General features: G+C 44.9%; 1 protein-coding gene across 6 annotated transcripts in view; it reads left to right on the top strand.

Moving 5' to 3' along the window:
* The window catches only part of LOC138515929 (sodium/hydrogen exchanger 9B2-like), a 1,072,421-nt gene extending 1,046,834 nt beyond the window's left edge, over positions 1–25,587 (top strand). For all 6 annotated transcript variants that reach the window (XM_069630694.1, XM_069630697.1, XM_069630696.1 and 3 more), the window contains one exon: positions 22,310–25,587. In XM_069630694.1, coding sequence (XP_069486795.1) covers positions 22,310–22,543 — 234 coding nt within the window. In that variant the 3' untranslated portion in view covers positions 22,544–25,587. The remainder of the gene's footprint in view (positions 1–22,309) is intronic.
* Positions 25,588–26,429: the final 842 nt, after the last annotated feature.

Here is a 26,429-nt window from a genome sequence, read left to right as displayed (position 1 = left end):
CTCTCTGCAGAGGCCGTCAGAGCCAGGGTACTTATCCCCGGGAAGCACTTTGATAGCCACCAAAATCTCCTCTGATACTTCGCGGTTAAGAGCCTCTCAGAGTGGGGAGTGCACTCCGTACAGTTATATGTCCTCCAGATAGCCCTGTAAACTTGCTGCATCCTGTGTGTAACAGGAGGCGTAAAGGCGACTATAAAATTCACAGAACGCCGTAGCAGTATCTTTTTCTGCATATAGAGGTGTCCCTTGGGGATCTTTGATGAACTCTTTATGCGGAGGTCTTCTGTCTGCTGCCAGCAACTGGGCCAGCAGGGCCCCCGGTTTTTGCCCTTCACTGTATTGCCGTACGGAGTGACCCCCCGATCAAGGAACTTGACCTCCCTATTAGCATTTACCCGGAACCCATCCACTTCCTGCCACAGCGCGGCCAAAACCTTCGGGATCCGCCTGAGGATCTTTTTCAACCATAGAATCCTATTTTCTCTAGCATTACAAACACCCCTAATGTAACATTTAAACCAGTCCCAGAGCACCCCCTGCGGGGAGACGGCGCTGTCGTTGTGTGCAAAATATGTCACAATTTCATCATGTAGTTCCTGATGGAATATAGTATCGGTCAGCACATCAGGCTTAAATCGCTAGGTGCGGCTCCCATTACGGACCTCAGCAATCAAACACTCTGTGGCGACCGGTAAGTGGTCAAAAAGAGTTTGGGGAAGAATCTGACTGTTGGCCAGAGAAGCCCAACCGTCGCGTGACACACCCAACCGTCGCGTGACACGCCCAACCGTCGCATGGTAGTCAAGCCTGGAGCTACAACCGTGTACCCAGGAGTGAAAGGTGTAACTGCGAATGTCCCGGTTCTGCATTCTCCATACATCCACCAAATTACAAGTAGTAAAAATATCCCTGACATGTTTTGGATTGGGGACCCTTGTTAATCCCAGATCTATCTCAAGCCGGATCAAGCACCGTATTCAGGTCCGCACTGTGAGAAACCTGAAGGTGTCTCCCTAACTAGTCCCCAGGGATCTGTCATCCAGGTGGCCAGGACACGGCCATCGCTATTGGATGCAGTTCCTGGGGGTAGACCAGTGAGGGAGAATCACCTGGATGGGGGGCTCCTCGGAGAGTGGGAGTGGGGACACCGACAAGTGAGACGCAGTATCCACCTTCTTTCGACACCTTTTCCCCATCCTACCACCTAGGACATTCAATACAAAGATCAGGCAGAGTCAGGCAATTGATCAGAACTACACACACATGATAACCCTTTCCCTTCCCCACGGGGATAAAAGGTGGAGCGAGAGAGCACAATATGAGCACGGCAGACAGCACGACAAGACGGCTAATCAAGCGCAGCAGTTCAAGAGAAGGAGAAAGCCGGTGGGAAGCAAGAGGGTGATGAGGCGAGAAGTGATCTTGCCCTTTTCGTTACCAAACCGCAGAACCTTCATGGAGGAGAGCCTAAGACAGTGGACAATAGCACATGTGTCTTGCAGCAGATGTCAATGGTACCCAGAGCTTGTCAACGCTGATAAGCAGGAGTGAGGGAAACTCCTGATACTGTGGTACCGGCCTTGACTCCAGTAAAGCAGAAAGCCAAGCGGTTCATCAGAGCCAGTGAGTCAAGGGGAGAACCGATAAGAGCCGGGCTATGTTGAATGAGAAACGCAAAGTGGCAAGTTTTGAAACTAGTTCAAGGAACTGTAGAAGTGTTGAGGGGAGACCACCTAAAGAGGGAACCGGCACCACGCGGGTGTTGCTTAGAAAGACTCTGGTCGATCGCCGTCTGAATAAAACTACAAGTACCAGCAGACCGTAGGAGTGTCGGACGAATAGATCAAAGTGGTCATACTGAGGGTTAAGCAAAATCCATGTACAATCGAAAGACTTTGATCTGCAAACTGAGAGAAAGCAAGGGAAGTGAATCCTGCACTGAGAAAGGGAAGTGAATCCCACACTGAGAGAAAGCAAGGGAATTGAATCCCGTGAATATTGAGAGTCAATATAAATGTGAAATCGGAGAAAGTGAACCCAGAAGAGGGTTGCTAACAAGAAGGGGGCAAAGTCTAAAGTCCCGAAAAACAGGCTGTAGACAAAGGTAAACCCGAGCAAGGGGTGTGCACTGGAACTGTTTGAAAAGACGTTGATATTTGTGAGCGAAGGGTCGGCACCCAGAAGAGGAGGACCCAGAGGTGAAGTTGTCACCCAACGTGAACTGTGAAAGAGAACTTTGTGTTTTTTTTTGTTATTGGATACATCAGGCCCTCAAAGGCAAGAGACTTTCAGGAGAAATTAGACTTAGCCATCGACGGTCCTGATCACGGCCGTTGGAACCGTTAACTCGTGCTGGGAAAGCTTGAGTATGTACTGTGCTCCAATCTCCCATCTTATCTGTGCTTCAAACGTGGGAAAGCATCCTGACATTATTTAAGAACACTTCTTTCTTTTCCTGAAAACTATCCCACACCCTTTGTGTAGTAGTTGTGGGGTTTGACAATCGTTTTTTTAGTATAAGCCCTTATTATTTGACACGACGCCACAAGGACTAACCTTATTTTTCATTTGATGGTTGCCGTTTGCTCCCTTCTTAGATTTAGGGTTAGGTTAGGCGTTTTTTTTCACCTCGCAATTATTGTTCAATAAACACCTTTGAACTGTGATCATTTGTGTCTGTCTTTACTGTTGTCAACATGAGTTCCTCACACCGCCCCTCACAATGGTGGGATCCTGACACCCAGCCAGCTGGACCCAGTGGAGTAACTTTGCTGAAAATGTTGGGGGGGACAGGGGTGGGATTGAGGGCGGGCGGGTGGTGGCTGTTAGGGATAGAAGATACCGAACATGAAGAGCTGGGGTTGCGGGAGTGTCCCCCGCATCCAATGTTCGGTATTTTTTACTTCAGCGGTTGCGGGGGTATCCCCCGTTTACTCAGCATTGTTGGCAGGGGACCCAACAAAAAAAAGAAAAAGCGACCCTTCACCGTCAGATCTGCGTTAGATGGATGGATCTGACGCTGCAGGGTACAGGAGAGGCGGCGGATGGAGAAAAGGTAAGTAGGGGGTTTATGGGCGTACTGGTGGTTTGGGGGGGAAAATAGGTTTGGTTTTTGTACCGAAGTAAAAACGTATTCGCAGCAAAAATGACTACAGTCAATTTCGCTGTGATTTTGTACCTCGGTCAAACAACCTAAATTCCTGAGGGATAGCACTAGACTACTACACCACAAGAGTCCATTGCTGACGCTCTGTTATAACTTTCGTAAAACTGGTGGCCTAACTTTAAAAGTCAACTGGGCCCCCACAGATCTCCAGCCGTCCTGCCATGCACCCAGTGACACAATATAACATTCACAAACTTAATTCCAATAGAACATACAAATGATGCATTATTTATCATTCATTCAGACACAAAAGTCAACACACGTATGCTTGTATACACTCTTACACACAAATGCACCCAGCACAACCATTGACATACACTGTGTGCACACAACATTTATATGTACATATACAACATTTTATGTACATATACAATAACACATGGAAACAGTGGGTCAACGTCCATTGAGCAGACCAGACTTTATCACCCCCTAATCCCTGAAATTTTGGGCTAAGTTGACTTGACCTAGCTGAACTATAAAGCTGTGGCCGAAAGGAACAGATTCACAGGAATGTCAGCAATTCCCTTGATTTTTCCTTTCATTCAAAGGCAGAAGCCATCGGTTAATGCAGTGCAGTGGGGGACCAAGTATACTTGGTATCAATTTTTAAATGTCATATATCTCCAAACTTGGGTTCTGCACAGCACCTTATATGTGTAGGTGCCGACTGATTAAAATTAAGGTATGTTTTCCTGTGTTCAAATGGCTCCAAGCAGTGGAGTACCAAGCGGGAGAGGTAGGGGGGAGGCAAGCTGCCCGCTGTGGCTCTATTAAGAGCCAGACCGGGACATTTTTAATTGGGGCAACTCTCCCATTCGGCACCTCAAAGGCGTTGCCCAACACCAGAGGTGTGTCGCTGGCAGGACAATGTGTGCTGAGCAGTTCCTGCTCAGCACGCTCATTGTCCTGGCAGCAAGACACCTTACCCGTTCCGAATGGTAGAAGTGTCCTGCTGCCAGGACAATGTCCCAAGGGGCTCCGGGCAGCAGAGGGTCCTCACATTGCTCTGTATCAGCAGAGCATTACAATGTGGGCGGTTAGGCACTGATGGGAGGGAGGGGGTTTACTATTAGCAGGGACTTTTACCCCTTTACAAATGGGAATGGGAGGGAGTGATCGGAAGTGAGAAGGGTGCATAATGTTGCATGCTTTATGAAATAATGACTATGGCTTTAAAACCCAAGGGGGATTTGTTAGGCTCATATTAATCTACATGATGCTATTGTGACTTTGCAAGCGTAATGAGGAGAATAAAACTAAAGCCATACTCCCATTGCTCAACATATTTCTATGACAATGTATATAGTGTATGGTTAGTTTACTATGAAAGGCTAGTTTATTATGTAATGTGGTTTTCTTCCAAGGCTTTGCTATAAATAAATATTTAAGCACATGAAATGTAAAGCAAAACCTTAATAAATATCTATATCAAATAAACCTGGAACGATGTGTGCAGTCGCTTAAATTGTCCACATACCAGTTTCACCATTTAACCAAGTGTGTGATCCTGAGGAAATCATTTAATCACATGGTGCCTTATCAGCAGCTCTGCAAGTGACTATGATTCACTTCAAAACTTATGTTAATGTATCATGGTATTATAATGGAAAAGCCAATGATTATAGAGTTGCTCCACATATAGCAAAAGTGCAATGTAGGTATTTTGCACCACAAAGTTATTCGTCACTTGGCTTATTTATGGCAACATATTCTAAAGTCACTTCCATTGTGCCTCCCAGTATCAAGGACTGATGATGCGCCTTGCAATGCCCTTTTCTGTGAAGCCACTTCTTTTGGTGAAATCCATATAATAATTAGGAAGTGTGCATGTATTTTGCCTCAGAGGGCTTATACAGAGCTGTAAAAGATGAGTTTCCTGCATCTGGAATGATCCTGCAGTTTTAATTTTGTTGTGTGTTAAAATGCCATCTTCCACTAATGTTACCAAAAAAGTAGATTGGGGCGGGGGTGCGCGATTTGGGGGCACCAATTAGACCATGTGGAATTCCACACAATGCATTTCGTTGCTCACTCCTTGCCCCCCACTCTTACAATGCTGGATACTCCACTGCTTAGTTTGGTAAGTGAAGATGTTTTTGGTGGCCTGTAACCTGAACCATGACACCCATTTACTAATTTGCACCAAACCGTCCAGAAAAAGTGTCTGCAAAACTCAAAATACTTTTTGGCAGTTTGGTGAAGATTATTTTTGGCGGCAGTGGAAAAGGTTATACAGGGCTCCTAAAAGTGTGCTTTTAACACAAAATCCCGTACGGTTCCTTTTGGTCACCTAGAGCAAATTCTGCTTCACAAAGGTTCACCATGTTTGCAAGGCATATAGCAGTCAAATTCATTTCACAGAATTTGCAGAGTACGACAGTTTTGGGTCACAGGTTTTATCACCTTGATTCTTTCCACTCTAGTTGGGCAGGGCGCACCTTCCGCCAACGTCATTTTGAAATTAGGATGGTGGTGCTTTAGTAGCGTCTGAAAAGTGGCAAGACTAATTTGAGAGGCGTTGCAGAGCTGTGACTTGCAACAGAGAATGCACCATTTGTTGTTGTTAGTGTGTCTTCATACCTAGGGCCTTAATGTGTACTGTGAGCTCTGCTCACATTGTCCAAATGTGACACGCGCTCGCACTAGGGTCAGCCCGCAGCCCAGTCACCCAACAAACATAACCAAAAACAATGAACATTTTTTTTTTTAAAGTTGCCTCTGCTCTGCTCTCAAATGCCACCCGGGCCACGTCTCATGTTACACCGACCTAACCTCTTCGCACTCACGCATCTCCAGACAGAAACCAGCAAGCTGAATAAGCTTCTTAGTTCCTGTCTGTGTGTTGCATGAACACAAAGCCGGAAAGCGATTCTCTGCGCCGCGGCCCCTGGAATTGCTGCTGCTAGCGTGGCAGCACAGGTGCCAGTCCGTGCACCACCCAGTTCAGCACCCTGGCTGCTGACTTTGAGTCAGGCCAGCCAGGGTGAGGGACTGAGCCATGCAGGGCATCCCAGCCCTGAATGTGTTACAGCGCGGCAGCCAGGCATCTCAGCATTATGTAATGAGACAGCTCAAGCCTTGCTGGGCACCCCAGCAGGGCTTGCGCTGTCCAATGACATAATTGATGATTGCGGCCCCCCTGCCCTCCCTCCAAAAGTTGGGGGGGACAAAAAGGCATGCCACAGAAGTTGGGGGGGACAGAATCCCCTGTCCTCCCTATAATTAACCCCATGGCTGGACCATCATCCAGTCAAAGGAATTTGCGATATCCACGTTTGGCCATAGGTGTTAACCAACAACACCCTCACACCCTCTAGGACACCACAGACAAACAGGGCCCTCCCCTTGTCATTCCTCACCTTAATATAACAGCTTTTTTAGTCAGTATCGCCACACTCCTCGCATTAGATGATTACGAGGAATAGTACCTATGGCAACCCCAGTGAGAGGCCCAACAAGACTCTGAGGAAGAACAAAGATGAGTCTCCGGGATGAATGCCACATCCACCCTGTGTCTCTGCAGATATTGGACAAGCTTCCTGACCTTAGTGGGCTGATTTCCTTCCCCTCCCCCCTAATAGTGTGGCTACCTTAAAGGCCATCTTCGTGGATACTGGAATTTGTAGACATCACTCCACCCTCACAGCCAAACATTTCAGAGAGTTGGCAAATACAATATGCCAGTGAGTGACTGTATGGGTACTCGAACTACCAAAAACAACACTGTTCCACATTACCCAATCCACCCGAAATGCACCCACCCTTCGCTCCCAAAGAACTAACATTGAACTAGTGCTGTGATCGGAGCGCTAGTGCCCAGCCCGGCACAAGCTGGCCCAAATCACCACAGGATGAACAAGAAACCCAGGGCGGACCAAGGCTGCTGAATAAAAAACACCTGCCAACCACTGGCCATTGATGAACAACCCAGTGTGACCCAAGTCCTACAAAATCCAGTGTTCAGCATTCAGGGGTCCTCCTGGCCCTCGCAACCATGATTTGTAGCACCATTCCGGGGTCATGGATGGTTTGGGGGATGTGCTCTGTCAATCCCATCAAGGAAGGAGCTTGCAGACTCAGGAGACATGAACAATTGAGTCTTCCCTTCATACGTGAGCTGCAGCTTTGCAGGGAACAGCATAGAGTATTGTATGTTATTGTCACAGTCTCTGTTAGACCCCCACGAAGGACCTCCTGGATGCCTGCACATCGGCCGAGAAATCTATGAAGACTTGGAATTTATCACCATTGAACTGCAGCTCCCCCTTCTGCTTTGCCAGACGAAGGATGGTGTCAATTCCTGCTAATTCAATAGATGCGCTATGATGGAGGATAGGGGAGCCCCAGCACAGGCTGTGATGCCGGTAGACAGTGTGCCCTCTCGACCACAAACAAAGAAGAGAGATGTTGCCAAAAATAGCTCTGCAGACAGACTCAACAAATTCTTCCATCTTGGTCTGGCCCAGACGTTCTCGTATCCCAACCAGCCTAATGTCATTCCTGCGGGCCCGAACCTCCCAAGTCCTCGTTCTTGGGGGAGACCGACTTAAGCTGTACCTCTAGAGAGGACACCCTCGCTGTGAGCGGCACAGAGCGGTCCGCAATCCCAGGGACCCTGTGCTCTACCTCATCCAGTCAATCACCATGTTTGTCTAGTCTGTGTTGTAGCATATCCACCTTTGATGAGAGCAAGTCTGATTTAGAGTACAGCCCTACAATACTGGCCTTGAGATCCAAGAGGATCGTCCTGATGTCTACCTCCGGCTCCTGGGCAGCTGCTCCAGGAGCAGTCTCCACTGGCCTCGGGTACCCCCAGCTGGGTCAGGGCGTGGGGCATCTTGGGGAATGCACCCCCTCAAAGGAAAGTTTTTTCTGTAGTTTGTCGGTCTTCACCATTGTAGAGCCCCGGAAGCACAGACGACAGCCACCGCAAGACGACCTGTGAAGGGGGGGAACCAAGTGAGGCGACCCTCAAGCAGGCAGAGAAAGACAGATGTAGCCCAAGATGGGCGTCCCGTAGTTCCAGCCAGCTCTATACTACAACCGCCACGTGCATGGTGCAATAACAGCCCAAAAAGTCTCAGGCCCAGACTGGACCAAGCCCACAAACAGAGAATGGCTGGGAATCCTGACTGCGCCCGGAGGTCACTGTACCCCCCTCTAGGCCATAAGCGCCCCACAGCCAGGGTCCCTGCAGGTCTTTCACCACACACTGTGGGTAATAATAAGCAGCGCTCAGATACCTGAGGGTTCGCAGTGCTATATAAATGCAAAAACTATCTTGTATGATGGCCCAGGAGGGGCTGCCACACTGAGGGAGCCAGTGGCCATTGCAAGCAAATATGGGAGTGCCAGACCTCCTGATCCAAACACTGCCGGACCACAGGATTGAGGAGCAGGTAGCCACCAAACTGCCGCTGTCTGCCACCAATGGGACACCGCTGTACAACTGGGGACCTTGCAGGTCATGTATGACGGCCCAGGAGGGGCTGCCATACCCGGAGGTGGGGGGGGGGGCAATGCAAGCTAGTATGGAGGCTCCAGCGCAGGTACCTCGACACGCCATCAGACCACAGGATTCAGCAGCAGGCGGGTTCCAAACTGCCCCCGCCTGTCACCCACAGGACACTGCTGCACCTCTCGCTGACACCAGCAAGCAGCTCAAAGGCCCTCAGCCCTGCCGGCCCAGGCTCCGTCAGCCAATTAGATATAAGGCTAGACTCCGCCTGACCACAGCTGTCGGCCTGACCCCGTGTGGAACCCATCCGCTCCAGAGGCCGTCACTCCACTGTCTGCTGTGGGTTCTGGGGGCATGACCGCCACCCACCCAAGGCCGGGTCACCCCACTCGCGCAGCCCCTCTTCACTGGGCACACCTGCGGCTCGAATAGGCAGCCTGGCTAGCTTCTGGGCCATCCACCCCCACTCCAGACCGGGCAGAGACAGCAGCCCTAGAAATCACCACTGTCCTGAGGCTGTAGCTGCAACCCAGGCAACCTTCTTGGATACGACCTCAGACCCTCTCCCATGGCCTGCCGAACGGGCGCCACCTGGGCCGAAGTACGCCGCTCCACATGCCAACCTGCCACCACACGGCTCCCTGCATCTTCATACGCAAGCACCTTCTCCTCTGATCAGGCCGCTGCACACCCACTGTAAATCAAGATTTATTTGAGCCAGCTCACAGGGAGACTGCCATTCCTGGTCGGCTCACAAGTCCATTGTTGAACACTCATGATATAAATGTGCTGCTGTGATAATGGTCCTTTCCCTGGCTGCTTTGGCTTGTCCACACGCAGCTCTTTTGTGCTTCCCCCACAATAAAACCATCACGTTGCAGAATAGGTGTAACTGGTGCGTAATGAATGTGATACTCTATGGATGTGTCTGTGTTAATCCAAGCAATTTGTGGCTAACCACATTCGAGGCCCTGCAAATGAGCGTCATTCACAAATGGGTTGTATTTGTAGCATCTGGACACACAGAATGGCAGATTGAATTAATTATCTACTAATACTGAAATGGCCCAAAATTTAAGTTTAAATTACAGTATGGGACCCTTGACTTTGAAAAATAAATAATAGCCATTAAGGTTATTGAAGTTCTTGTTACATTGCTTACAATGAAAAAGAGGTTGTGTGAGAAACCTGAGGGTATCCTCACTCCTAAACTGCCTGAACTCTCTTCTCAGGTGGCCAGCGAAAGGCCATTGCTCTTGGATCCCGACTCTTGGGGAGGAGAAGTGAGGCGGTATCACCTGGGTGGGGGTCCTTGGGGATTGGGAGCAGGGTGTAACCAGGCACGACATGATATTCCCCTTTCCCTATTGACAACCAACCTAAGCTTTCCCCAACCTTAATGGGTTGTTGTAAGTCAGCCCCCCTCATTTCCCCTCTTGTGACACTTGACCGTATTGAGACGAGGAAGAGGCAGCTGAGAGTAATGAACACTGTACCATTTTACCACTTCCATACTCGGGCGAAGAAAATGCCTGCAAAGAGTTGTGAAGGTCAGGCATGTCCCTTTAATCATGGTCAGGCAAGCTTTGTGGGGAAAGCACACCTTCAACCTGATAAAGGGTTTCAGGTGTATAAAATGAGGAGGAGAAAGCAACACAGAGAGGAGCAGCAGGGAGGCCTGTGCAGTCAGCAGGGAAGGAGAAGCAAGCCGCTGGAGGAAACTACTGCGGCATGGTCTGCCTTGTGCAGCATGCCGAGACGCTGGGGACTGCAGAGAGAGGTGATCTCATGAACCATGTCGCGGGAAATTGGGCAGAGAAGGGAGCTGTGTGGAGAGGCTGTCTCTTTCCCTTGTCTCAGAAGTGCTTGTTCCCCTGTGTCAAGGAGCCAACACAGGAGTGTCTAAGGGACAGGAGTTGGACCCCTGACAGCGGAAGCAGAGGTTTGTGTGTTCCGTGCTGCTGGGAAAGCTATCAAACTGACCAGTGAGTTTCTGCCAGATGAGAAACTCTGTGCGCGAACGCCTGAACATTTCCATTGGTGAAGAATACTTTGTACCAGAGTGGTCACGTGTCTCGGAGAGCGTGTTTTCGAAAGGCTCCACTTTAAGACTATTTCCATTGTTGATTGTTGAAGCGCAAGGAATACTTTGTATCAGAGTGGTTGCATGTTTTAGGAAGAACGTGTTCGAAAGTGCTGGGCATTTCACTTAAAGTAAAACGAATGAATATTAAATATCTGGCTAAGCAGAGATTGAATCTCAAGCCAAACCAATGCCCATTGAATACCAAACTGAATAAAAACTTTATATAATTAAGCAAAAGTACTGCCTGTTGAATTCCGAAGTGAACAGAACTTTAAAATTAAGCAAAACAATTACATGTTGAATTTGAAATTGGATGGAACTTTAAGAATTAAGCTAAAGAAAGATACACTGACGATTGAATTAAATGGAACTTTAAAATTGAACCAAAGAGAGGCGCATTGAATACTGAATTGAATAAAAGCTTCAAAGTGTATGAACATACATAGAAAGCAAAGTAAACAGAATTAACTGAGACCTTGAGGTTAAATCTTATACAGCTGAGGTGCACACATGAAAACAGATTATGGAAATGGGGTGCAGGTGTGACAGAGAGCCATAAGAAGACAAGGACACTTGTGATGATGAAATGAAAATCTTGGGGATGTGAACCCCTGAGTCTTGAGGACAGGGGTGTTGCTAGGTTTGGAAAAGATCAGGGACTAAGCTAATGTTGCGACTGGAGGGACTCAGGGCTAGCTATAGACTTTTGGTTGTAGCCCCTGAGCTTCTATCCGGGGCTACAACCAAAAGACCGGGGGCTATAGCCCCCTCAGGTTCCCCCTAGCAACGCCGCTGCTTGAGGAACTACATTTGTTGGCTTGTGGGCAGAACCTCAAGATTCTTTTGTGTTTGAACTGTGTTACTTGAAACTTGGGGAAAGGAACCCCAAGGATTGTTTAACACTGCATCACCTTGAACCTAAGAAAGGCAATTTGGAGACTTTTTGTGGAACTGTTTTACACTTGGGGAAGGGAGCTGGAAGAAGCTCAGAATGTTATGTTGAACACGGTTTCTTTTGGTTGCTGACATCCCTAACACATTGTATAGATTGAGTTGTGAGGGCAAGTATAGGTTTTGGACACAGACAGACTTTTAAGTTGAACTCTTTGACTCAGACTTTCCTTAGTTTCATTTAGGTAGGGAAATCCCACCTTAGCATAGGGAAAGTTACCCTTTTTTCAATCCTGATATTTAAGTTAATAAATTGTTTTATTTTGAACTCTTCATCTGTTGTCTGTGTCTTGCTTCATGATGCCTTCACAGTTGTCAAATATGAGGAAAATAGCATTGGTCGTCAGGGGATAACAGAGGCCATTTCAATGTTTGAAGGGGCTGTATCACCTGACTTTGCACGTTCCCATATGAGCATTGGTCCGCTACAAGGGATTGAACACTGTAAAATGTATGAGTTATACAAAAGATGAGATTCTAGGACCCAAGCAATTCCCTTAGCCTACTGATGCTCTGCCTGAATCTGCTCATCAGATTTTATTTATGCACTGTAGTGATTATGCTTGGAAAAATAGCATTTGACCTATGGCACTGCACTTTAATGGAGCCCTTATTTAATCCCCAATAGTTGAACTAGAAACTATTTTGTATCATGTTTCTATCATGAGCTACCAGCGGTGTAAAACCACTACAGTATTGATTGGTGCAGTATACAAGTTTTATAACATAACTTGTACATTTTGTTTTGTTGCTGCAATGGCATGCTATTAGCGTTTCGAGGATTCCTCAGCCAGTCATTGCTTGAGAAATAATAATTGATAGGTACTGTAAAAGCAAGTGTTTGTTTATATTGCACAAATAATAATTATTATTAAGAATCCGAGGAGGAGCATTAATTACATGAGATAATTGATGGGCATAATAGAACCCAAATCTCCTGCAACTAATTGCTTTGTAGGCCAGTGTCTACTAACTCTTTGGCAATGACAAATGCCTGAGCGCATATGTGCCAACTTTCTGTCCAAGACACCTGTGCACATAGAGGAACCTGTTTAATGACGAGGAGAAGCATAGTAGTTAGATGATAGCACCTTGTGCAGCTGTTGCAGCCAAATCTTGAGGATATTTTGGGGTCAAAGTAGTGGCAATATTCGTCAATGAAGCTGCCATTTTGGGTCACTCTCAAGTAGATAGAGGGTGCCCATAACAACAAGTGTATGTCTTTCCTAATTCATGCGATACCTACGAAGTCTTTAGTATTATTCCATTACTGCGTAATGGGCAAAAACTCTCATATCACTACCAACTATACATACCATGTATAAACATAGTTGGGATGTAATAGAGATTGTCTCATGGAATGCAAATGGCCTAAACTGCCTCATTGAGTAGAAAGCATGAGCCCATCTAAGCACACTGAAATGTGACATTGCACTGATCAAGGGGCACACCTACTGGAAAAAGATACTAAGTTGTTGCATATATGTTGAGTTGGTCAGACTTCTTGGATGGCAGTAACTGCCATTTCAATTAATATCTGGGTATTAAATGACAATTTTCTGTCAGTTTCTGGCTGGCAATAATGAGAGTTCCTCAACATTTGATACCAGTATCAGACAATGGAGTTAGTACATGGACTTTAAGTGACAATAGTTGACAGTGGTATGAGTACTGGGGCATCTGGTAGCAATCCCTAGCAAAGATGCGAGTACCTGGGAATTTGATGGCCGTCCATGGCATCAGTGTGAGTACTGTGAGAAACCAGAAGCTGTCTAACCCACTAGTCCACGGGGATCTGTCATCCAGTTCTTGGAGTGGACCAATGCGGGAGAATCACCTGGATGAGGGGTCTTCTGGGAGTGGGAGTGGGACACCGGATGGTGAGACGCAGTAGCCCCTTCCCTGTAACACCTTTACAGGTAGGGTATTTAGGAACTCAACTCTCCTCCCCTTCTACTACACGAACACTTTCTCACAGACAGCCCGCTATGAGAGAAAATGGACTAACACCCGAGCCGTGTACCTGACGTGTCCCAATACAATGGTCAGGGAAGGTCAGGCAATTACTGACCATCACACACACCTGACTTCCATTATACTTCCCCCAAAAGATAAAAGGCGGAGCACGAGATCACACTTTGAGCGAGGCAAAGCACATGAGGAAACAGCATTTCCAAAATGGTAGTTTAACAAGAGGAGAAAGATGGCGAAACAGAAGGGGATCGCAAGGAGGGAAGTTCCCTTGACCTTTTCGACAAGGAACCGTTAAATTCACAAAGCCGCAAGAGTAGAAAGCGTAATACCAAGAAACCTGCATTGTGTGTCAGAGCTACCCAGGGCCCTCCTGCATCGATTATCAAGGTGGGGAGAATCGCCAGCTGCCGTGGTACTGTCCTTGGCTTCAACAATAAAGCAGCATCAGTGAAATCAACACAGCCAGTGAGTTGGGGAGACTGATACAAGACCATTCTGTGTTGAAACCAAGGTTGCAAGCTGCAGCATTGTATGGCGAGAGCTGGAACAAACATTGTATGGGATGCGTGTGATAACCAATGCAAGTAAAGTTGAACTGCAGATGAGTGATTGAACTTTTAAATCAAGATACAATACCTTTGACGGAGTGGTCCGGCACTCTGTGGGTGCTCAATCGAAGGTCTCTGTATGGTATCTAGCTGAGAGTTGACAATAGTGAAAGAGTTGCAAAGAATTGTGAATCGAAATGGGCCTCCAACGGGTCAAGCAAAATCCTGTGCACAATCGAAAGTCTTCGATGTTGATACAGTAACGAAAGTTAATGGCAAAGTAGATAAAGTTGGTCCGAGCCTGGCAAAGTGAGATCAATTGAAAGCTTTGTTTTAAAACAAGTTTGTGTAAAATTAGATAAATTGATCCGAGCCAGACGGTGGGAGACTGATTGAAGGTTTTGTGTCAGCGTGGATCTGTGCCCAGCAGAGGTGGATCTGGGAGGGGGAAGTGGGGTGACAGTGAAACACCTCAGAAATTGGATACGTGAAAATCCTGATAACATTGTGTTAAAGTGGATCTGAGCCTGGCAGAGGGTGATCCGATGTGAATAGTGAAAATCCTAAGAAACTTATGTACATGCAAAATACTAAAAGGAAAGGAACTTTGTTTGCTTGTTTCAGGCCCTCTGAAAAAAGAGACTTTGAATGGCAAAGAGACTTTGGCATAGAGTGCCATGATGTTGAAGTTTTGAACTGCACCCTTGCGCTAGAGAAGCCAAAGGCTGTGCTAAGCTCAAGTGTGCTGCGTTCTCCCATGCTAAAAATGTGGGTAAGGGAAGCGAACGGCTTGAATGTCCTGACATATCATTTCTTTAACATGTTTTCGTTTGCATAACGTTGTTTCCCACATTATTTGTATTTAGAGGTAAGGATTGGCAATAGGTTTATTAGTATAGGCCCTTTTATTTTGACAAGACACCACTAGGACTGCGTTATTATTATTTGATGATCGTAACTTGCTCCCATCTTTAGATTTAGGATTAGATGGGTGTTTTTCAAACCCAATTGAAGTTCAATAAACACCCTTGAACTGTGGTCACTTGTGTCTGTTTTACTGTTACCATGCCATCCTTACAGTACCTGTACCTTTGATGACAGTAGGTAATATATAGTAATACCTGTCACATGATGTGAGAAAAAGAGCATGTGATGGCAATCCCTGCATGCAAAATCCCTAAACAATACCTACACAAAAGCGAAAGCCATTGCATGCCATTACTTTATTTTTCAATACAAAATTCTCCAGGTCCCTACCGAGTCGCGGAGTATACCTGACCAGTCTAAAATACATGATGGGGTTCTGTGACTATCTTTTAATACGCCATTCCACTGTGCACTAACAGGGCTAGTTTATTAACACCTCATTAAATGCATATGAATAATAGGAGAGAATAATAGAATCAGTACCCTGTCCCCATAACCTTTATAAGCACATCGTGGATGTGTGTTGTCACACGACAGACCTATTAGTTTGGTGAAACATCAGCCCATTACGACATGGTATTTGATAGCGTTTGAGGCGTCTAGAAAGCATATTCATGCTTTTCTTTTTTTGTTCCCCAGTTCACTTGTTCTCTTTGCACGTAATTATTTCAGCCATCTTTCCTTCTGAAATTATTAATAAATGCAATACAGAATATTCAAGGTTCTTTTTTTCAAGACAGAGTGGTCTGTAGTGGACTCTGGACTGAGGAGAGTCTGTCTTTTCTCCGCCTCTATTGCTGGAAGGAGCAGTGCTGCTTTTATCACCTTACGATCTGCCACACAGCGCGGAACGGCGCGCTGAGTGGTCTGCAGTGCACGCGGTGTGTGGTGTACTGCCCACAGAGTTGTCTTGTCTTGGTACCTGTGTGAAGGATTGGAGTGAACGGGAGCGCTGTTCAAACCGAGCACCCAGTGGGAGTGTCAGCGATCACTCTGCTGCAGCTGAAGGACTGCCGATACCAAGCAAGTAAGTCCTGCACTTTGCTAACATTGAATCCCTGCATAGACTTCAGAGGGTGATTACAGGCAGTCTCAATCGAGCCTGCTAAGAGGGTCTCCGTTGTTGTTGTCTAAGCTGAGGATCAGGCGGCTGCGATCAAGTTTTGTGCCTTTGATCATGATTGCCGGTGTCAGTGAGCATTCAAGTACACGGAACCTAAGGAATTACTTACCTCTGCCTGAACTAAACCCTAATCCTCCCCCCCCTTCCTCCTTTTCCCCCCTCGACCCTGCACGCTACCTTGCTCTTGGCGGTCCAAGGAGCGCTCCTGAGACTGCTGACGGCTGCTCGTTCGTTGGTGATTCAAAGTGAGTCAGTGACACTTTGGACTCAGCACACTACTAACAAGGATCTCATTGCAATAACCCTCTTGTCAGACATACACTACAACATGGCGAAGGGCAAAACCCAGCCAAAAAAGTTTAACATATAGATCTGGACTGCGTAGCAGCACACTTAGGGGTGGCAAGCGGCTGCGGAGCCCAGTCGACACTGAAAGAGGTGTAACGGGAATACCTCTTGTGAAAAAGAATAAGAAGGAGATGGCTGTATTGGAAAGTGGCCAGGGCCTTCCTCCAGTGCCAGTCACGGCCTACTTTTCGCCTAAACCAGTATTAGTTGAAGGTGATATCCTTAGTAATGTCACTAGGCTGACGCAGCCCTGTACCAGTAACATTATTGCAAGACCAAAGCGTTTGAAAAAGGTGGGTCCCCAGTGTCAATAGACAATAATGGCTCACTACTAAAAATGTGCCAGAACTTTAAACTTAACTCTATGGGGCATGGCACAGAGCGTAGTAGTAAACGTATTGGTGGAAACCTGTCAGCAAGCCCAGACCTTACTGGTTTGGCAGCTCACATGGAGTATTCAAGTGATGAAAGCTCAGACAGTAATGAACATGATAGCCCGCACAGTGAGTTAGGTTGTGAGCCCAATGAAGCAACTCTAACACTGATTGGCATGGTACTTGAAAAAATGTTGTCACTATTTATGCTGTGCTCATCGTTAGCAGCAAACCAACAGGAACTAAAAGTGCTGACCTGCAAAGTGGTGGAACATACAACGCAAGGCCGACCCATGTCGATTGAGAAAGTTAAAACAGAGGTCATTGACACAAAAATGGGGAAACAACTTGAGATAAATGGGCCATGTGCGAAAAAAACAACCTCTGAGGTCCGGACCGTCTGACTAGGGACAAGGTTCGGGGTAAGACCAGCGCCTCTGAGACTGATACTTCATCAATATGGTTAGATGACTCAGTTACTAGTGCTGCATGTGATGAAGAGGACACGCTGGATGGCACCAAGAGACAAGTAACACTTAGATGCCCTAAGGATAAATGGACCACAGTGAGAAATTACCCCCTAATACCTAAAGAAATGCCCATGTTGAACAGGGATGGCCAAAATGCTATTAACACTGGCTTGCCTGGCCCTGTAAAGCCATTTCCCAGTCACTTCCTAGAGCTGCATGTACCTGTACAAAATGACAAGATAAGGCAAACGCACATCCCGAAAACACTGTTAATGGATATGCAAGCACAGCAGTATAGCGAAGCCGGTAGTTGGCTGCAAGTACGGCGGTCTGTGGGTTTTGTCAGCTCTGATACACAGATGATGAGCTCTTTAGTTAAAATTGAGGACATTTCTTGAATCGAGCAAAACTGTTGAATATGTTGGCGAATGTCCCGGACTTGGCTAGGATCTGCACAAGAGACCTATTGCAAATTTACTACCGAAATATAGTAGTGTCACAAATTGGGCATTGATGAGATTTGCTTCTCCTTTGGTGGCATCCTTATTGTCCTCTAATGTAGATACTTTGTGGAGTTGGGGTTTTAGACTGACTGTCATTATGGATCCCCACCACCCTCCCCCAAAGGGCGAAATATGAGGAAACGAGACAGGTTGTGAAGGGGAAAATGGGGTGCCAGCAAGAACACTGGCTGTTGACAAACAAAAGTCTTTTTTGTGACCCTCCAACCGCTGGTTTGTACACTACGACAGCAAGGTTCGAGGACACAATACCACAGGGATGCCAAGAAATAGGCCTACGATATAGAAATGATATGAATTCTTGAACTTATAACATTGCTAGCTGGAATACTAGGGGATATAGCCATGTTATCCACAGAGGAGGCTTGATGCCCCAGCTAGCCATGCACAACATATTCCTCCTGCAAGGAACCTGGCTGAATGCCACCTTGCATGTGGATGGCTTCGACATCTTCCAGGTCATGGCAGATAGAGGGGCCAAGGGACGTCCCTATGGTGGTTTGATTATAGGTGTTAGTCAGGCCATTGAATCACAACATGTGATTCTCCCCCTGGTTGTAAGGCGTTGCTCGCCATTGAATTAAGATTGCAGAATAAATACGATTTGAGAAAACTATTACTGATAAATTCCTTCATTCCGACAGACACACAGTCCCCAGAACCAATACATACTCTTTTAGTAAATGTTTTTTCGGAGTGGGGGAAAGAAAATGATAATCAACAAATCCTCCTGGCTGAAGATTTAAATGCGCGCTGCACAGATGGGGTAGAATGCGCGACCTTTAGATTTGTATCAAAGAAAAGCGAGATGCTGCAAAATGCTGGTAACACTAAGGCAGATAAGTGAGTACACTTCCTCAGATCCTGGGATTTAACACTTGTTAATGGGCGAGCTAGTGGAGATCGGCCGGGGCAATACACGTGGATGCAAAATAACCATAAGGCGACCTTGGACTACTTTTTTGGTAACAATGAATGTCTAGAAGGGGTCTTGGGCCTAAGCATCTCATTGAATGATCACAGTGGTCATGCCATTCTGTCTTTGATGATGCAAAGACCGTTTAAGGAAAATACCACAAGATCCTGCACAGGCCTACAGGCCAACTGGCTGATAACCATATCTGCTGGACTATCAGCCATGTCTGAAAAGCAAATACCTTACTTGGGCAATTAATGACCGAAGACCCAGGTTTAGTATACAAACTTGGTGCTAACGAGACTGCACACCTTAGCAGACAAAACAGGTACTTTCCCTAGCGGGAAACTGTTCGCAGTGGATAAGCAGACTCAGGAGTTTGACCCCAAGATACGAGCTGCGAAAAGAGAAATGAGAAAGAAGCTGAGAGCCATATGCTCGGCAGGATATGACTACATTGAGCAGATTCATCGAGTAAGGGTAACTATCTGTAACTATAAATGCTGGTTAAAGCACTGGAGACAGTGGCAGAATATGATTGGGCTGCTCAAAAGAAGGGATCCCAGAAAAATCTGGTGGGCACTAGCAGGGGCAAAAGGGGATGTACGCCCATATCATAGAAGATAAACAAAAAAAAGGCATAGTGCCAAATTCATCTATTAGCCAAATTTGCAAAACAGTTGGCTGGATATACTACAGAGGGTATCCTTATGCGTTATAAGCAAAGTTACTGCCCTGCTATTCTATATGGCCTGGAGGCCTTAGCTTGGAGAGACATAAGTTGGTTAGACAACCTGGAGGGGCAGTTTTGGAGAAAGGTTCTAAGATGCTCTCCATCGACCCCTGTAGAATACCTCAGACTTGAGCTGGGGCTATTATCTTTGAAAGCTCATCTATGGAAAAGACAGGGTGTTTTACATTTGAAGGCAAATTCCAACCCAAAATGTACTTTACTGAAGATTGGTGCTGGAGATGGGTGTCGACATATTGATAACAGAAGTATGAGATTCCATCAGGAGTTAGATAAATTATATACCAAGATAAATTGGCACCCGGATTTTGCAAGGAGCATAGATTTTGTCATCTTAAAATCCATATTTACCAGAAAACTTGAACTTGGTGATTGGCCCAATAATTACAATCGGTTATCAGAAATGAGAACATATGAACATATTACAAAAGTCTCACACAGGTTCATAGATACTCAGGTTAACTTAAAACAGTGTTTAAAAGTTGGTAAGGCAGGCGCTCTGTTGCCAGTCAAGTTTAGTTTCTCCTCCAAACGCACATTTTCATGACTCCATCAATCTTCAGGGAGGCTGTGTTACTTTGCTTTTTCAGGAGTGTCTTCATTTCCTTTTCAGGTGTGGCAGGTTAATTGACTCTAAGGATTCTGGTACTTGTATTTTTCGCACTTTATTTTTCTTGCAGGTGACTGGAAACAACTCCCTCCATAGCACAAATCTATCCCTTGATGGGGGAGGGGGAAAGCCATACTTGTGGCTCTCCATTGTAAGGCATGATGGCCCTGCTGCTGCCTTTTGAGCCCGGGCTCCTGGAACAATGGCAGCAGCAGCAGGGCCATCATGCCTTACAGTGGAGAGCCACAACCATGGCTTTCCCCCTGCCCCCATCAAAGGGAAAATGTGTGCTATGGAGGGAGTTGTTTCCAGTCACCTGCCAGTAAAATCAAGTGCGAATGCGTTTGGAGGAGAAGCTAATGACTGGTAACAGAGCGCCTGCCTCACCAATTTTTAAACATTGTTCCAGAAGTCCCGGGCTCAAAGGCAGCAGCAGCAGGGCCATCATATCCTTACAGTGGAGAGCCACAACGATGGCTTTCCCCCTCCCATCAAGGGGAAAATGTGTGCTACGGAGGGAGTTGTTTCCAGTCACCTGCCAGTAAAATCAAGTGCGAATGCGTTTGGAGGAGAAGCTAATGACTGGTAACAGAGCGCCAGCCTCACCAATTTTTAAACATTACTTAAAACAGTGTCCCAATCTAGCTGTGCACAGCTTAAGATTTAGGTTACGCAAAACCAGCTTCCTGTGATGGTCTTCAAGGGGACATATACCAAAATTCCCCTGGAATATCCAAAGGATATGCTGGGTTTGTGGTCTACCGTGGAAAATTGAGACACAAAGACATGTTCTAACGGAATGTAAAGAATTAGACCCAACCTACATGACCTTCCTGGGTGAATATGTACATGACTACGACACAATCAAGAGTGAGTTATTTTGGTTATACTGCCTGAACCAGTGAATCTGAACAGCTGCATATAGACTTATATTGAGTCTGGCGGGAGTTTGTGAAAATCTTAAAGGGATTAGGTACCCCTTCTGATTAATATAAGATATATATGAAATCAATTATACCAGTACCACTTGTGTAGCCTCTGTTAGTGTTAAATAGATTTAACATTAGTATGATTCCTTTATTTGTAATAATCGAGAGTCACTGTTTACGAGTCATCTATGGTAAAGCTCCATTTTTAGATTACATTGTTTTAATAATGTATTGATAATGATTTTATTTGGGCTGTGGTTTCCATTGTCCAAAGTACGAAATTACAACGAAAGAATGAAATCCTGTCACCCTGGAACTGCGACCGATGTTATAAAGAAATTGTGACTGTTTTAAAATTTGCATAGGATAATAGTGGACTTTACGTCCCAGTATTTTAGGGTTTTAGAGTATTTATTGTATTGTTATTTTGGATTGAGTCCCGTTGGTCTAAGCTGTAGCTAAAAGTTGTAAAAGCAGTAAAAGTTGGACATTTTAAAATTCAAAAGTTGTAAAATTTTAAAGTTGTAAAAACTGTAAAATCTTACATTTGTAAAGATTCTTTAAGAATCAAATAATAAAATAAAATTTAAAAAAGTAATTATTTTAGCCATCTTACCTTCTGAAATTGTTAATAAATACAATAGAGAATTTTCAAGGTTCTTTTTTTCCTATGATTCAACTAATTTTATAGTCATATCACAACTAATTTTATAGTCATATCACAACTCATTTTATAGTCATATCAAATTAACACATTTGACTTCCTTTTTTAGATCAACCATATTTTCCCTATTTTACATAGCGTTTTCAGCCAATGATTTGCTGATTATTTTACTTCTTAAAAAAAAAAAAGTTTCAATAACCTTTACTTTTAAAGAGTTTATTTTAGTTTTTATTTTCCTAAATGGATTTACATTTTCGGTATCATTGTTTTTCCATTGTTACATTTTCTTTGCTGCCTTCTCAGAAGTTTACAAAATAGTTTACTTTTAACTGAATTCATATTTCTGTTTTTTTCGACAGTGCATTTCTACTGCTAACGTTGTCTCCAACTACGTTTTAAAACTGTTACAGAAAGCATTCACAATGTACTTGCAGAATTATTGGGAGAATTTCTGGTTATTAACAATTGTTCTATGTTTTTTTTCCAAATACAGGCTGCGATTGGCTCTGTTGCCTTGGATACTGCTAGGGTTACGGGAAATAAATTATTTGAAGAGTATGGAATGGATATCTTGACGGTGGCATTTCTAGGAATCCTGATCACAGCTCCTATTGGAGCATTGATTATTGGCCTGACAGGGCCCAAAATGATGCAGCAATCCAAATCAAGCAAGAAAGAAACTGAAGAGGTCGTTGACGAAGATGAAAGGATTTGTGCCAGTGTGTAGAGACACAGTCAATTGTGCATCCACTAACTGCCAGCATATTACTTCCCGATGTCCAAGCTATTTCAGGCACCTTCATTAAGAGTTATGAAAAATTCTTGCCCTTCTTAGAGGTCGAGCGGTCATTATTGAAAATGGCACTTATTTTGTTAGTAACCCCATGTTTTTCAAAAATATTTTCGTAAAGGACAAAACTGTTCAGTACTTCAGACATTTGATCCTCTCTTAAAAAACAATGCGGGAGAGTTTTACTCTAGAGGCTGTGGTTTACAATTCCTGCAGGCTCTGTGATGGTTTACACATTTTTTATCGACTTGATTTGAATGTGGCAAGGTGATCATGTTACTTTGCCTTTTTTTTTCTTTGGAAGCTTATAAAGGAGAGATCTGGCTTAAGTATTATTCTTGCACTATAGTAACACAGGTGGATCTGCACCAGTTGCAGAGATTTACCCACATGTGAATGACAGAGTGAACATTAATGATATTTTATTTGTATTTGTATCTGTTTCATCACTGCATTTTATTCTTTTTTTTGTTGTCATTTTATACATCTTCCTGATGTTTTTATTGTAGTTGCCAGTCAAAAGCATTTAAGCAGGCTCTGAAATGGCCATATCGATAATTTTATACATAGGGTTTTCTATGGAGCCAAATTATCTAAACTTTGACCTTGTGCAAAAAAAGGGGCAAATTAATGTTGCACCCATTTTGCTGCTTGTGTTATTGGAAATGGGACACATACCGGTTTTGCCCCAATCCGTGTTAACTAAAAATGTTTTCACTCGGGCAAAAATGAAGCAGACAATATTTTTACAATGTTAGCTGCCTATCATTAAATTAAATGTATTAAACCTGTTTCATGTTATATTACGCAACAAACGTAGCACACAAACAGGCTGATTAAAGTACAGATGTTTTTAGATGATAAGTATTAGGATAACATGTGTTTCCACCTGTGATGAACCCTGCAAAGTATCACTGATACACAGCCTAAGATCTCCTCCGATGTGGCCAGGGGAAGGCAGCAGCTACCTGATCCTGACCCTAGGGGTGGTATTATGAAGGAGGATCACATGGGAAGAGATGGCTGTCGGCGAGATGTGGTGATTCCGACACGAGATGCAGTATTCTTCTCTTAGTAATGAGGAAGACCCTATGTTCCCCCAAAACCTAATGGCATGTTACCACTTTACAAGTGCCTCCCATGGTAGGACCCAAAGAAACTTTTCTGTAAAACACCTTAGGCAGAATGACACTCACACTTCAGGTACACATGACGCAAATTTAACACCCTTTGTCTCTGATGGTTTTGTCCTAAATAAGAGGCCTCACCAAAATACCATTACACCTAATGTTCACTTAACATCTCCTGTTTCTGACAGTTTTGGTTCCAACAAGTATTCAAAACAATACAATTTCCAAAAGCATACAAATCATATGGAATCCAACTCCCAGGAAACCTACAGTACTGGGATTAAGAAGAGGAGAGGGGGGTTAATGTGGAGCAGAGGTGACATCAAGCTAAATGTGCTCTCTAGTTGTCATAGTCAGCTGTGCTGGACAGTTAAAACTTGTGCAGTGTGCCTTTCCAAGTTGGAGAGAAGGAGGAAACGGGGACTGCAGCACAGATGAAGCGGGAAGCAGAACTGGAGGCAGAGCCACAACAGTGGGCTTTGTGGAAGGAGACAGGCGCTTCTTACCGGCAAGAGAAGACGCCAGGAGAAGCACAGCGGGTGCTGGAGGTGGACCGCTGATGGGCCAGCAGCAGTGCAGAGGCTGTCAGGGACGCGGTCACAGTGAGAGGCAGCAGTTCCGGTAGCGAGTGACGGAGAAGCAAGCGGGAGAACCGCAGAAGGGTCTGCAGAGCGGGGAATTCTTTCCCGGTGCTCGGTCTTCGTTGCAGCCATACGCCGTGGGTTGGAAACGCCAACCAACACCGGTGAGCCTGCCCAGAAGCAATGGGGGTACCAGGGCATCCCGACAGGCGTTTGAGCGAGTGAGAACTTATTTTGAATGCCAACCAAAAAAGAGAGAGAGACAGAATTTACACAGATTTCCATAACTGAGATGTCAGTATGGGGAAAGCTGGCGTGAATGTTGTTATAAGAAAGTGAACATTAATGAACAGATAGAAAGCAAGACCTGTACAACTCTTCACATATGAGATGTAACTGTGGGAAAATTGGAACATGTATTGCTACAAGCCAATGAACATTAACAAAGACGTTAACAAACAAACCTTGAACAAGTCTCCATATATGGGACGCCTATATGGAGAAAGTTGGAACAAGTAATGTCTGGAGCCTAGAAGGTATAAACAGTGAAGGAGTGCAACTGTGTTATACTTAAAAGGGAACTGAACAATAAAGAAAGGATTGTAAAGAAGACCTGATGAAGGAAGTGCATCAGGCAGTGAGTCTTTGGTGGAGAGATAACTGGCAGGATCGTACACCAGGTAATCCATCTAGAGTTGTTTGAAAGGAAAAGACTGTGTGAAGAGGTTCCTGGCAAGAGAGTAAAGCATGAGACCATCTGTAATAGTTTCTCTACGGAAGAGACACTTTGCCCTCCTTTAAAAATACCACTGTTTGGGAAAGGAAATACTTTGCCACTCTGAAACTCTATTTCCCGAAAAAGAAACTTTTCATCCTCCTTAAGAAAACATTAGATGAGAGACATTTCTACTATTCTTGAAGAGCCATTGTTTGTTTGAGCAGAACATATTCAATATTCCACTTGAAACAGTTCAGGGGAAGGGAACCAAACCCTGGACACAAGGATTGTTTTGTTGAACTTACATACTCGGTTTTTTAACACGTTTCGCTGATTTTAAAACGTAGACCTTTACCTTGCACCTTTTTGTTGTCCATTTTTAGTGTCAAGGTCAGATATGTTTTGGACAAGGACAACTTAATTTGAACGACCAACACAGACTGATCCTTAGTTTTACTTTCATAGTCAGGGAAATGCTCTTTAGGATAGAGAGAGGAAGGACTTTATCCAACCCCTTTTGTTTTAATAAAATGTATAATGTTGAAAATATTACAGCTTTGTGTCTGTCTCTCATTTCTGACCCCTCACACTCCAATCCATATTACTTAAGCAGCAAAACTGCTGCAAGATGCCTTTGCTAAATTGTTCTCACTGGTCCATATGTTAGATAATGAATTTCCAGATGGCTTATCACTGTGACACCACCTCCACAGTCCTTGGCTTTCGTTTTACAAATCCTTGGAATGAGGTCCTCTAGTCAGATGTGTTGCATTGAAATTAAAAGACAACTGCAGCTCCTAGAATGCACTGGTTTGTTAAATGAACGTCTAAAACAGGAAAATAAGTGTCCTATGTCGTGGTGCCACCTAGTGACCTAGGCAAGCATCAAATTCCATGTCAGGGAAGGACACACACGCATTCCTACAAATTTGCATGTCAGTGTAAGTGTTACATGTAACATAGCAGAGAATGCCCTGTATATACTGGTAATTTCATTCAATGCAAACACTATATCGTCTTGTCACGTAAAAGGTACCAAATGATACAGGATTTGCTACGAAGTGGACATCTATCCCCCTTCCCCCTAAAGACATAACCTCAGGGTGTTGCTTTTCTTCAGGGTGCAAGATGAGGCATGCAAGGCATTGGAATTGTTGGTATGGCCGCACAGGATGCTTCCCAGAGGGTTGGATGCCTTTCCTGGAACAGACCTCATGGATTTCTTATTGCAGAAGGTGTTAGTCTATGCCTGTCTGAACATGTATCAATGTCGACTTGTGTGAAGTTACAGTCTGTGGATGGTAAATAATAACCGATGTAAGAAAACAAGGAGGGAGAGAAGTTAACATTTTTCTTTGCCAAGAAGAATAGCCATTGAACCTTGTTTCTAAGAG

This window comes from Ambystoma mexicanum, chromosome 6q (assembly GCF_040938575.1).
Source record: "Ambystoma mexicanum isolate Mex_15411 chromosome 6q, UKY_AmexF1_1, whole genome shotgun sequence".
Taxonomy (NCBI): domain Eukaryota; kingdom Metazoa; phylum Chordata; class Amphibia; order Caudata; family Ambystomatidae; genus Ambystoma; species Ambystoma mexicanum.
Note: the sequence above shows the minus strand (reverse complement) of the source record. Positions and strands in the feature narration are given on the sequence as shown.